Source organism: Bos mutus, chromosome 16 (assembly GCF_027580195.1).
Source record: "Bos mutus isolate GX-2022 chromosome 16, NWIPB_WYAK_1.1, whole genome shotgun sequence".
NCBI classification, from domain to species: Eukaryota; Metazoa; Chordata; class Mammalia; order Artiodactyla; family Bovidae; genus Bos; species Bos mutus.
The window spans coordinates 18,067,012-18,081,860 of NC_091632.1; the positions used below are offsets into that span (position 1 = coordinate 18,067,012).

Here is a 14,849-nt window from a genome sequence, read left to right on the forward strand (position 1 = left end):
AGACTATTTCTCTCTTATTCTATTTGATTTGCTCCCTCTCATCATGAAACTGATAGTCTCCTTTTTCCTCTTTTAAATCCAAGATTACATTTGAGAGAAAAAGCTTTATGTAGACCAACTCACAGCTCTGGCATGTAGCTAACCACCATGATTCCAACTATCCACCTAAACTGACAGGAAACAATATTTCTTAACTGTGTTGTAAAAAATACTGTTTTGCAAGATATTACCAGATATTCTATGTAACAAGAGTTGCATGATTAAATCAGTTTGAGAAATGCAAGATTCAACAACTTAAAGTAACAGCAAATTATAATGTGTGTTCCCTATATTCTTTACTATGCCTTGGACTAACAGCACTTTTAAGAGGAGATGCTACTTAATCCGGACAATAACTCTCTAAGACAGTTAACAACTACTTCTATTTTAAAGTCAGCCTTTGGGGTAAACAGTAAGGACTATTGCACACTCACTAACCAACAGGTTCATCGGGATCAGGGCGCTGGTTTTTAGTTTCACTCTACTTTTCTCTTGTTGTTTACTGAGGTTATGCTAGTAATGGCACAGGACTGTCCAGCTAATAATGGCACAACTGGGATTCAAATACAGCTGCCGCTGCTGCTGCTAAGTCGCTTCAGTCGTCTCCGACTCCGTGCCACCCCACAGACAGCAGCCCACCAGGCTCCCCCGTCCCTAGGATTCTCCAGGCAAGAACACTGGAGTGGGTTGCCATTTCCTTCTCCACAGATACAGTGAGTCTGCTTTTAAAGTACTATACTTGAGCAGTCTTTAAGTAGGACCTCTCAAACTCATTAGAGCATCCCATTGCATTGTGAAGAGGGACGTGGAGTTGTTAGTTTTACCAAACTTATTTGAACTTGATCCCTGTTTATTACCATCCACTAAAATGTTACAGAAAGTTTGATAAGTGCCCCTATGAAAGAACATCCTCCCATAAATTAAAGCATACACGGTTTCCAAACCCGTGAATGAGGGAATCAGGTTCTTTGATAGGTGTGGAAACGTGCTCTGTTTTATAATCATGAACCATTTCCTTAAAGAGATTCTGCTATGGAAATTTTATCATGGTCGTTTTACAAATACATCAACTGATTCCATTTATAATGCACAAATATTTGGATGTTTGTGTTTTGAACCCTTCCCTAGATGAACTCATGTCTTGATTTCTTATTCCAGATGGCGTGTGTTGCAGAAAATAACATAAACACAAAAGTAAACAGGAAAGAAGTCACGTAACTAATGATCAGCTTATCCAAAATTAGTTTCCACAGGTATACAACTACTGTGAAGTAAACAAATGAAGGGAATTTTATCATCTGATGTCTCTTGTTTTCAAAAGAGGGACTGCAAGGTGAAGTAATAAGCACAAAAATAGCACACTAATTTTTTCTCATTTTAGGTTGATTGTTTTAAGATGTTCTAATTTTAATCTGTTTAAACAAAATAGTAAAGCAAATGTGCAATTTTCCCGACATAATATACAGATAAGATAAAAAACTCTAAATATAAGATAAAAGAGGAATAACCTTAATGTTTTAATTAAATTGTGGTGTTTTAATTGTATACTAGATAAAACTTTTAATGAAGACTTTATGAATCAAGTTGAATACCATTTATGGTGAACCTTGTAACTTTTCATTCCAAACATACAGTCATTCTAAAACTTGGAAATAACCAGAAGGAGATAAATGGAGTCCATCTTGGTAAAAGTTTTATCTGAAAAAGGACTAATCAATTTAGTACATTCAGTCTAAAATGTAGTCATTTTTAATAATGCTGGTTTATAAACAATAAATTTGAATGAACTTGTCATTTATCTGACTGGATTTTTGACTAGTCAACATTCTGTATACATTTTTTCAGTCAGATAAATACAAAATAACAAGTATAATTTGATGAGATATACACTGACAATATTTAAAGTTCCTTCCAAAGTTCATTACTTTAAAATAATTTGGGGCTTCCCTGGTGGTTCAGACGGTAAAGAATCTGCCTGCCATGCAAGAGACCCAGGTTTGATCCCTAGGTCGGGAAAACATCCTAGAGAAGGGAATGGTTACCCACTCCAGTATTCTTGCCTGGAGAATTCCATGGACTACAGCGAGCTACAGTCCATGAAGTTGTAGAGTCAGACACAACTGAGCTACTAACACTTTAATAATTTTAGGTTAGAACAAATCAAAATTTCCCCCCAAAATAAATATTTAGTCTATTTAATATCATATTTTAATTGCAATATTAAAATATGTAATATCATATTTTAGGATGAAAAGAAGAAAGAGGAAAATGAAGAACAATCTGAAATAAGGTAAGCATAATGAAAGAGGTACACTTCCTAAGGGTACCAAATTTATCTAATAAAAATGTAGGATGTCCAGTTAAATTTGAATTTCAGATAAATAGCAAATGATTTTTATACAAGAATGTCCCAAATGTTACAAAGGAGCGTACTTATTCTCTCTCTCTATATATATATATATGAATTGAAATTCAAATTTAACTGAGCACTGTGCTTTACCTAGGAACCCTAACACTTCCAAATCTACTGTGAAATCACCAGGAAGTTGTTAAAATGTTGAGTGCAGAGCCTGTGCTGTGTAAACCACGGAAAGATCAAAGTAGTAACATAAAACAGATGTAATAAGTACACACAAGGAAACTTCCCTTTTTACATCAGCAAGACAATGACTAATAAAACCAAAGGCTATGAGGAAGGGGGTGAGCAGAAGGGAAAGGCTTCTGAGCAATGTCAAGAGGCCTTTTCAAGTGTCCCAATTCCAGTTCAGTTGAGCAATTCTAGGCAAACATGATGCTGTCTCCTTTAATCTTCCTTTGCTATGGAGTAAAATACTAATGCTTCTTTCTGGTTCTAAATACTCTGTGAGGCTAAGTTTTTTTTTTTTTTTTTAAGCCCATCATCTCTCACCTATAAAGCCTAAGTTTCTAAAGAAGATGCATTTAACTGGTATTGCAATCAGATCAGATCAGTCGCTCAGTCGTGTCCGACTCTTTGCGACCCCATGAATCGCAGCACGCCAGGCCTCCCTGTCCATCACCAACTCCCGGGGTTCACTCAGACTCACGTCCATCGAGTCAGTGATGCCATCCAGCCATCTCATCCTCTGTCATCCCCTTCTCCTCCTGCCCCCAATCCCTCCCAGCATCAGAGTCTTTTCCAGTGAGTCAACTCTTCGCATGAGGTGGCCAAAGTACTGGAGTTTCAGCTTTAGCATCATTCCTTCCAAAGAAATCCCAGGGCTGATCTCCTTCAGAATGGACTGGTTGGATCTCTTTGCAGTCCAAGGGACGCTCAAGAGTCTTCTCCAACACCACAGTTCAAAAGCATCAATTCTTCAGCGCTCAGCCTTCTTCACAGTCCAACTCTCACAACCATACGTGACCATAGGAAAAACCATAGCCTTGACTAGATGAACCTTTGTTGGCAGAGTAATGTCTCTGCTTTTGAATATGCTATCTAGGCTGGTCATAACTTTCCTTCCAAGGAGTAAGCATCTTTTAATTTCATGGCTGCAATCACCATCTGCAGTGATTTTGGAGCCCAGAAAAATAAAGTCTGACACTGTTTCCACTGTTTCCCCATCTATTTCCCATGAAGTGGTAGGATCGGATGCCATGATCTTTGTTTTCTGAATGTTGAGCTTTAAGCCAACTTTTTCACTCTCCATTTTCACTTTCATCAAGAGGCAATAGCAATAAGTAAAATCATAAGTAACACACACACACAATTAACATCACTGATTGTACAGTCAAGGGTTTTTATTTTGGATGAATTTAAAAAAGACACTGACTTTAACACAAATATTCATAGACCCATTATAGTTCATATGAAAGGGTTTGCATGGCAGGTTTATAATCAGATATATCTCATATCCTAGACTTTGATGCCACAAACATAAGGCAAAATATAGTGAGTTTCCACTTCTCTTGTTTAAAAACAGTGGTAAATTTTGCTTCTGCAGTTTCCCTTAAACTCAAGCAACAAACAAACAGCATTACCTAAACAAAAAGATCTAAAGCCATGTCCTAATTTTGACAAATATAGGTAGAATACTTCAACAAAGAATAGCAGGAAGATTTTTGGAAATTTTTCCATTTACATTTTCATAGCCTTCTGTCAATGTTCTTAGGCAGAAATGATTGAAAAATGACACTTGGGCAGTTAAGAGAAACAAGATGGCATGATGAAGTAGAAAAAGTTTACGATGACAGGAGCATTATAAGAAAGATGATTATGTAGTCATTAGCTACCAAGGCAAATTTAACTTTTAATTTGGAACACCCATGGAAATGAAGAATCGAGGGAAATATTCTCTAAGTTTGGCTAACTGACAATCCTGAAAGTGAGTGGGTTCTCGATGAGATTCTTAAGGGACCTTAAGAAAGTTACCCAATCTTTCAGAGAACTGGAGGGACACATTCAATAGCCTGTTAATACATGATATTTCTTTTTCTCTGACTTTACTTCACTCTGTATAATAGGAACTCTATGGGGTCCAGAAGAGGACCTACGTGCAGGGCAGCAATGGAGACGCAGAGAGAACAGGCTGGTGGACACTGTGGGTGAAGGAAGGAGAGAGACGAATGGAGAGGGTTAACACTGAAACATATATTACCATACGTAACACAGATAGCCAGTGGGAATTTGATGCATGAAGTCGGAACTCAAACCAGGTACTCCGCGACAAGCTAGAGCGATGAGATGTGGTGGGGGGAGGGAGGGAGGTTCAAGAGGGAGCGGACATATGTAAACCTATGGCTGATTCATGTTGACAGTTCGGCAGGAACTAACACAATATTGTAAAGCAATTGTCTTCCAATTAAAAATAAATTTTAAAAAATTCGATAGGCGGAGGGACGCTGCAAATTGGTAAATTCGGCTGACTCTCACCCCTAGGGGGCAGGCATTACTGCTCTGCACTCCTAGGGGCGGCGGGCGGGGAGGACTTCGTACGTAAGATTCCCTCCCAGCTCTGGGTCTGCTGAGACTTACTCCCTTTGCCAAGGAGAGACACCCACATGAGATTTGACGGAGGAAATGAGACAGAGACTGCGTTTGTGCTATTTCTACTGCCAAGCACTGTTGTGGGGGCGTTTGTGGGGGTGATTCTGAAGTGTTTTTGGAATCATTCCTAGATGCTTAGCCTGGACCTTGCTCCTCCACGCCTCAGAACAGTTTTGTAAGCACTCAATTCCGTTCTTTAAACCCCTTTCTCTTAAACAAGCGAGAGGGTTTCCTGTTTCCAGTGAGTGACCCTTGACCAACACAGAGAAGCAAAGTCCCTCTCAATATTTCAATGAAAATTATTTATGCTGACACAACGATGCTGTTTCCTGTCCAGTGTATTTTTTTCTGCCAAAAAAACCAATAATTCATGGTCCTTCCCCCATTAAAAAGAAAAGAAAGTGAACTCGTTCTGTTGTGTCCGACTTTTTGCAACCCCATGGACTGTAGCCTGCCAGGCTCCTTCATCCATGGGATTCTCCAGGCAAGAATACTGGAGTGGGTTGCCATTCCTTCTCCAGTGGCTCATCTGGATCCAGGGATCAAACCTGAGTCTCCCACATTGCAGGCAAACTCCTTACCATCTGAGCCACCAGGGAATTCCCTCCCCTCATTACATGCATGTTTTAAAATTGGATTATAAATGAGTTACTAGTAACAATAATTAAAATGCTCCTCCCCAGAAAAGGAAGAACAATCTCTTGAATTAGCTTCTGTGGGTTACACTTTGTGTACCTACCTGCGACAGCGGCATCCAATTCGTCTTCATCCAGGGACTCTTGCATGGTAAAGTCTCTCAAAGGAGACATTGGATAGGATGTATTGAGATTCAAGCCCAGCATGAAGTTGTGCACCTTCCCGGCACGTCCTTCTCTGGTATTGAACAAAGCTGAGTCACTCACCAAGGCCATGAGCATACGTTGGACCCAACTTGCTTGATTATCATTTTGGTATTCCCTTTCTGCTTCTTCATGTTCAGTGCCTAAGGAAAAAGATCATTATACATTGTCTAAAATCCATAAAAATGAAAAAAGATCTTTGGTCATGGAGTGTTAACATTAGGGGAATGCAGGCTCTCAGTTCCCCGACCAGGGATCAAACCCATGCCCCCTTGCAGTGGAAGCACAGAGTCTTAACCACTGAAATGCCAAGCAAATCCCTCCAGTTTTTGATTCAACAAATGTTTATTCATGTAAATTAATACAGTCAATATTTCAGTTAATCATTTTTGTTCTTAAATTGTTCTTACCTTTACCAACTTCCCTGGTGGCTCAGACAGTAAAAAGCTTCTGCCTACAATGCGGGAGATCCAGGTTTGACCCCTGGGTCGGGAAGATCCTCTGGAGAAGGAAATGGCAACCCACTCCAGTACTCTTGCCTGGAAAATCCCATGGATGGAGAAGCCTGGTAGCCTACAATCCATGGGGTCGCAAAGAGTCAGACACGACTGAGCGACTTCACTTTTCTTTTTTTCTACCCTTTACCTCTAGTCAGTTTGCTGCTGCTGCTGCTGCTAAGTTGCTTCAGTCGTGTCCGACTCTGTGTGACCCCATGGACTGCAGCCCACCAGGCTTCTCTGTCTGTGGGATTCTCCAGGCAAGAATACTGGAGTGGGTTGCCATTTCCTTCTCCAAATAGTCAGTCTAAAGGCTATATTCTTGGCAGTGTTACTTGTCTTATTCTTTGATTTCCAGAGAAACTTCTATTTTTCCATTTTTTTCCCTTTCCCCCATTCTTTTCTTTTCTTGGCTATGGCTATGCATAAGAGGGAATATCCATAGTAGCTAATCCCCTTTCTTTCCCAAGTTTCCTTCCCTGTCATGTTTAATAAACATCCAGAAATCATGCAAACTGAGAGCAGACAATTGAAGGATTCAACATATATTTGCTTCTCTATAAACACCCTCTGAAATGTCATTGCATTCTTGCTTATAAAGTTTGGGGTTTAAAAGTCTGTAATTTAAATTTATGTTTTCAAATGGCTTAGAATTCGACAATCTTCCCAAAGAAGCAGTTTTCAATGACTTTTTCCTTAAACTCGATGCACTCGTGACTACTACTGGGAAGCCATATTGTGTCATTATTTAGAGCACTGGTTCCAGAATCAGACTGCCCAGATTCCAATCCTCTCTCCACTGTTTACTAGTTAATTGACCCTTTTCAGTATTCATTTCCTCATCAGTAAACCTCATTGGGTTGTTACGAGGATAAATTAAGTTAATGCATTCATGTAAATTTCTTAGAAAAGTGCCTGGCCTACGTTAAATTCTCAGTAAACACTAGTCGGTAGGAGAAGTAGTAGCATCGTAATCGTCATCATCAATATTCTTCATTCATAACTCAAATCTAAGAACATTGTATGGTAGAGGATAATCCCCTTACCTAGAACACTCCTGTTCAGATTTCTGGGAACTTTGAATATAAATATACATGCATAAATAAATCCATACGTGTGTGTGTGTGTATTGAGAGAGGAAAAAGAGAATCTATATTCAAACTTCATAATTTTCAATAAATGTTAACTAAACATACATAAAACCATAATATCTTCAAAAGATTAGCTTAACTGAGCTCAGTAAGTAAAGGGCTCTTTCTCTCCATAACCAATCCAGATTGACTGCATAGTCATGAAAAAACAAATATACACTCTTTTCTACTCCCACACTTTTCTAATGCCAAATATGACAAAGAAAATCTTTCACTAGAACAAATCAAGCTTTAAAAAAATGATTTATATCTTTAGTTACACAGGATATGAATAAGATACTCAATTATTTTCCAAAGATTTGGTGTTTCCTCTTCTTTTCCTTTTTCATCATCACTACTGTTGCTATTAAATTTATCTCACTTCTATACCAGCAATGGATCTACCTTCCATATGACATATTTGGAAATGGCAACAAGATAACATAAATGATATATCTTGCTTATTAGCTTTAATACTAATAGTAAATTTCTATTTATTAGCCTTTCATAATTTAAAGCCCTTTGTGTGCATTTGCTAGTTTTATAATTGCAGCAATTCTGTAAAGAGGAAGCAAAATGATGCCAATACAGATTTGAAAAAACTGAACCTGAAAATGCCTAAAAATCATGTTCAAAGTCACTTGACTAAATACAAAGAAGCCCTAAGAGAAGAAGACAAGCTACAGACTGGGAAAAAATATTTGCAAAAGACCCATCTGATAATGGGGTAGTACCCAAAATGTACAAAGAACTTTTTAAAACTCAACAATAAGAAAACAAACATCCTGACTTAAAAATGGGCAAAAGACCTTAACATACACCTTGCCAAAAAAGACCTACAGGGGACTTCCCTTGCAGTCCAATGGTCAGGACTTCATCCTCTGATGCAGGGGGTGCAGGTTCAATCCCTGGTCGGGTAACTAAGATACCACATACCTCCAGGCCAAAAAACCAAACAGGAAATAAAGCAATATTGTAACAAATTCAATAAAGATTTTAAAACCGGTCCACACACAAAAAAAAATCTTTAAAGACATATAGATGACAAGTACATTTATGAAAAGATGTTTCATCACACGTCATCAGGGAGATGCAAATGAAACCGAGATGACACTACACACCTATTAGAAATGTCAAAATCCAAAACAGACAACACCAAATGCTGGTTAGAATTTGAAACAACAGGACACTCAAATACTGATGGTAGAAAAGCAAAATGGTATGACCTGTTTGGAAGTTTCTTACAAAACTTAATTATACTTGTATCACATGATACTGCAAATCATTCTCCTTCATTTTTACCCAAAGGAGTTGAAAACTTATATGCACATAAAAATCTGAACATGGAGTTTTATAACAGTGCCATTCATAACTGCCCAAATTTGAAAGCCACCAAGATATTCTTAACGCATTTGAGAAGGAAATGGCAATCCACTCCAGTGTTCTTGCCTGGAGAATCCCAGGGACGGGAGAGCCTGCTGGGCTGCCGTCTGTGGGGTCGCACAGAGTCAGACACGACTGAAGCGACTTAGCAGCAGCAGCAGCGAGATATTCTTCAGTAGGTGAATGGATAAACTGTGTAATAATACCCAGACAATGAAATACTATTCAATGCTAAAGAGAAATGAAGCCATGAAAAGACATGGAGGAAACTTAAATGCATAGGAAAAGGAGTACGTCAAGGCTGTATATTGTCACCCTGCTTATTTAACTTCTATGCAGAGTACATCATGAGAAAACTGGGCTGGAAGAAGCACAAGCTGGAATCAAGATTGCCAGGAGAAATATCAACAACCTCAGATATGTAGATGACACCACCCTTATGGCAGAAAGTGAAGAGGAACTAAAAAGCCTCTTGATGAAAGTGAAAATGGAGAGTGAAAAAGTTGGCTTCAAGCTCAACATTCAGAAAACGAAGATCATGGCATCCGGTCCCATCACTTCATGGGAAATGGAGAAACAGTGGAAACAGTGTCAGACTTTATTTTTCTGGGCTCCAAAATCACTGCAGATGGTGACTGCAGCCATGAAATTAAAAGATGCTTACTCCTTGGAAGGAAAGTTATGACCAGCCTAGATAGCATATTCAAAAGCAGAGACATTACTTTGCCAACAAAGGTCCATCTAGTCAAGGCTATGGTTTTTCCAGTGGTCACGTATGGATGTTGAGAGTTGGACTGTGAAGAAGGCTGAGCGCCGAAGAATTGATGCTTTTGAACTGTGGTTTTGGAGAAGACTCTTGAGAGTCCCTTGGACTGCAAGGAGATCCAACCAGTCCATTCTGAAGGAGATCAGCCCTGGGATTTCTTTGGAAGGAATGATGCTAAAGCTGAAACTCCAGTACTTTGGCCACCTCATGCAAAGAGTTGACTCATTGGAAAAGACTCTGATGCAGGGAGGGATTGGGGACAGGAGGAGAGGGGGACGACAGAGGATGAGATGGCTGGATGGCATCACCAACTCGATGGACGTGAGTCTCAGTGAACTCCGGGAGTTGGTGATGGACAGGGAGGCCTGGCGTGCTGCGATTCATGGGGTTGCAAAGAGTCGGACACGACTGAGCGACTAAACTGAACTGAAGACAAGGAAGCCAATCTGAAAAGTTTATCCATAGCATGATTCCAACTAGATGACATTCCAGAAAGGCAAAATGATGGAGACAGTAAAAAGATGGGATTGCCAGGGGGGTGGGGGATGGGAAGCAGAGGGATGACACTATAATGTTAGATATGTGTCATTATACATTTGTGAAAACCTGTAGAACACACAATATCAAGAGTGAACCCGAAAGCTTAGATTTTGGGTGATAATGATGTGTCAGTATAGGTTCATTGACTGTAATAAATGTACCTCTCTAGTACAGGATGTTGAAAGTGGTGGAGGTGATGTGTGTGGATACAGGGAATATATGGGAATTCTCTCTACTTTTTGCTCAATTTTGCTGTGAGTCTAAAACTACTCTAATAAATAAAGGTTATTTAAAAAGAAAAAAGAATATTAAAAGCTAATAAGAAGTCCTCAAAAACATCCTAAATACCATTCTCCAATGTTGGCTGGTATTGAAACCAAAGCAGCCATATTCAGAGGGTCCTTGAGCTTCTCAGCTTTAAGATAATCTGCCAGTACTGGTAGAGGTGATCAAATGTACTGATGATTTTGGCCATTTACCTAATAATCAATAAACCATTATTAATCTACTTGATGGTCCCAACATCAATACAAAATTAATTCTGTAAGTGGTAGGCATATGCTGTCCATCATTTTTTCTATCCCCCTTCATTAAAAGGAAATTCAAAATAGAAGGAAAAAGACCCGAACAACTGACAAATAACAGCCTGGCTCTGAAAAGAGAACTTTAATTTCAGTGTTGATTCAGCAAAGATAAAACAGCCTCTTCTAATAGCCTTACCTTAGCTGATGGAGTAATTAAGTTTTGGACAAAAAAGTATTTAATCTCTTTTAAAATCTAGATGATTTTATTCAAACTATAACAGGACATGTTCATCTAGTTGTTGTAAAATCTTCTTGTTTTGTTTTGTTTTTTGGTTTTTGAGCTATTGGGAACATTTGCCCAAATGGCTCTGTCCAAATGTAAAATCATTCCATTTTACCATAACAATTGCAACAAATATGCCAGATCTTTTCCAGAGCTCTTCCCTGACTCCACACGGACTACCGTGATCCACACAAGGTGAAAACTGCCTTGTCAAGGTGTAAAAGAACCTGTTTATACAACAAATCGATACATGAAACACAAAGTTCTCAATAAATCTACTCCATCACTGATCCCCTTTGAGAGAGAATTTTGGCAATGGGATATAAAGCTCAGGAATGGAGTGAGAACTTAATTTTTCAAATGTTACTTAATAATAAGATTTTAAAGGATGAAACTTTACTTATTAAAGCTACATAAAAATGTTCCCACATCACCATTTCTATGCTTAGAAACCTAGTGCTCTAATCAGATTTGACACAGAATTTGGTATTTCTGTTATGCCATCTCAGTTTGTTCTCTGTTCAACTGATAAAATTTTTGAGGTATATAAAATAAATGGAATAAGGCATACTTACATGTTGCATATTTTATTGCATATATGGCATTGATTCTCTGTCTGTATTGAAAGCTACAATTCTATCACTCCGTGCCTTAAGCAGAGACTACCATTAGTATCTTGAGTGAGAAAATCAGACAAAACATTCATAGTCTTTCCTAATGCAGTTCTTCCAGAGGAGTTTCCAGCTCTCTTACCTTTGGGTCCTTGTGATTCGTCATCACTGTCTGAGCTATCATTACTCACAATATGCTTTGCTGTAATATTTTCTGCGGAAAGAAAACAAAACAATGAAAGAATCTCAGGTGTTAAGACTCACAGTGAAATTTACTATAAGGAAGTACTCTCAGCAAGACCACAGTGAGCTCTACTAGACTTATCAGTGTAAATCTAGATCAATGTAGTAAATTTAAATGTATTAGATTTATGAGTATTTTTCATACATATATTTTCTACATATCAGAAATAGCCAGTTTGGATAAAATGGAATTATAAAAAGTCAGATGCTTTTTACAAGGGCAACAAAAATTGAAACAATCCAAGGAACAAAGTATATAAAAGACAAAATATAGTAGCAAGTGGTTAAGTATGAGAGTTTGGTATCACACCACCAGAGGGATGGTACGGGGAGGGAGGAGGGAGGGGCTTCAGGATGGGGAACACGTGTATACCTGTGGCGGATTCATGTTGATGTATGGCAAAACCAATACAATATTGTAAAGTAATTAACCTCCAATTAAAATAAATAAATTTATATGAAAAAAAAATTTCTCATTGGAAAACAAAATGTCCCAGAGCACAAAAAAATAGTTTAGAATTTATTCATATGTGATTTAAAGGGGAGAATTTTTGTTTGTATTAATTCTTACAGGAAGAACAGCTTGATTATAGAATTCTTATTACCCAAAAGATACATTTTTCTTTAATTAAATATGTGAAAATGACGTTTATGATAGTCAATATAGGGTAAAGCCAAAATCTACAACGGGCTACAATGGTTTTACTAAGATGAATGAAGTTACTAATATGAGGGGACTTTTTACTAAATACTAATGAATATTATCTACTGAAATGTGTGTTTTGGTTTCAATTTGTGCTTCTTCAGAATGTATTAAGAGAACAGTTATAAAAACTAAAATAGAAACCATAAAGCCTTAAAGATAAGAGTAAAATTTAGCATTATACCTAGCTCTCTTTTTTCAAGTAAAAAAGTACCCAAATTATGGAATACACAGACCATTTTATAATCATCATTTATAGAAAAATTAAACTTTGAGAGAACATTTATTTTACATGAAATCCTTTTCTGTAGAGTGACTTTTTTTTTTCCTTCTATTAGTCAATAGAATTTTTATTTTTTTGACTGACTTCAAATTTATGGTTTTCGGTGATAGAACCATTTGGGCTTTTAAACTCAGAAAAATATAGGTATAACATTTGGTTTGCTCATATTACACTCCAATTGACCTTAAAATCTTTCTTTGAAAGAGAAAAATGAAACTAAAACCACCTCTGAGCATCCCTTTAAGAGGCAGAGTTTAGCTGGCCAATGGATGAAAGGGTCACCAGGAGTCCTGAGATTCCCCTCAATCACTCACCTCTCTGGTCTCATTCCTGGAAACCCTTCCCTAATCTGAGGTAACATGCATCCTGCCGGCCGGGGTTTCTCAGGACACAATATTCCCCTTAATTCTGACACACAGTGAAAGTAAAAAAGCTGCCAACCACTGGTCTCAAAGGGGACATCTAACAAAAAAGAATATTCTCAAGAATATTGAGTATAAACATTCTCCTTTTCCTCAGCCTTCAGCTATTGTCTCATCCAGCCTCAGATGTGTTGTTTCAGTCCTATTCTCTTCCTGTCTTAGGAAGAAAAAGCAACAAACCATGGGTTTATCTGGATTATTCAAGAAAGAGCAAGAGAAGCAAGCCTCACAAAAGGCAGCAATTCTGTTCTTTTTCTCTCCTTTTTATCTCTTGACTGAAATCTTCACATAGCTTAGAGAAGAATTTATTATACCCACAAAATTAAAGGTGAGAACAGGATATTCATCTGGGATACAGTGTTCATTAAAATAAGTCACTGTCAGAGCATTTCAGCATTAAACACTTTGCCTTGCAGTTACCCTTAGGAACATGTGGCTCTGTGGTTAAGGTCAGACATCGCTCCAAGTTCCACCAACCTTGGCTGCTTGTTCCCTGCGTGATGCTCAGAAGACAGGAGCAAGTTAAAGGACAAAGTGCCTCTTTGGTTGTTTTTATTTTTATTCTAAAGTCTTTGACTCTGGGGATATCATAAGATCAGTTTCACATTATTTATTAAGAATTACACCCAAAATATTAAGGACTATAGAAAATTGCTGCACTTAATATATATATATATATCACATATTGAAAATCAACTCTTGCAGGAAGAGTGACTTCACACTTTTTAAAAGTCAAGTTGGGGTACATCAGTTAAAGTTATAATTGCATTTGTGTTTTGCATATAGAGCTTAATTAAATCAGCTGTCATTGTCTGCAATAACTAAGGACAGTTTATTAGAAAAAAAATCCTACAATAAGTTGTTAACATGCAAGTATTTTTCAAAGAGATTGTTGAAAAAGTCATTTATGTTGTTCTGTTAACTCTGAAATAGATGTGGGCTACTTCAGAGGCACAGAAGAGGAGGTAGAGAGGTACTTTGTTGATCTCCAGGATCCTTCTCACCAGACCCTGCTGGGCTGGCCCCAAATTCAAATTCAGAATTCCCCTGACCCTTCCTACTTCCAGTCAAAATAGTCATAACAAAAATTCGGTGTTGACTATAATACAGATGGCACGGCACTTGAGAGATCCTGAATGTATGCTTTGTGTAAATCAAATTTATTCATTAAAGATAACATGTTTCTATGGCATTAATATTATAACAAATGAAAACTACTGGTCCTCAGTTGAGTTTGTCTACTTTTTACAAGTTGTATAAAAATTACTTTTAATTTATTATGGGCTCGTGAGTTAGATTTGAAGAAAATTATTAGCAGTAGTTTATTAGCTGTGATTTGAAATATTTTTTTCATGTTTTTGGTATGAATTAGCTATAAGAAGTTAACAGAATTCTAATGAGGTAGTATTGAAGAGGTAAATAAACTATCAAGCTTGAATTTAAGTATCATATTGTGTTCAACTGTTGATGAATCTAATCGTCCAAAAGCTGCCCTTATTCATAAAAGGAGAACAGATCCCCCTAGACTTACGATGGAGTTACATCATCCCAATAAGCCTACTGTAAGGGGAAAATTTTGCC

General features: G+C 37.7%; 1 protein-coding gene across 1 annotated transcript in view; it reads right to left on the reverse strand.

Annotated features, from left to right (window-relative positions):
* The window catches only part of PLA2G4A (phospholipase A2 group IVA), a 179,920-nt gene that overhangs the window by 28,933 nt on the left and 136,138 nt on the right, over positions 1–14,849 (reverse strand). The window contains exons 13-14 of the mRNA XM_005901275.2: positions 11,760–11,831; positions 5,784–6,026 (exon numbers count right to left, since the gene is read on the reverse strand). Of these exons, the coding sequence (XP_005901337.1) occupies positions 5,784–6,026; positions 11,760–11,831 (315 nt within the window). The remainder of the gene's footprint in view (positions 1–5,783; positions 6,027–11,759; positions 11,832–14,849) is intronic.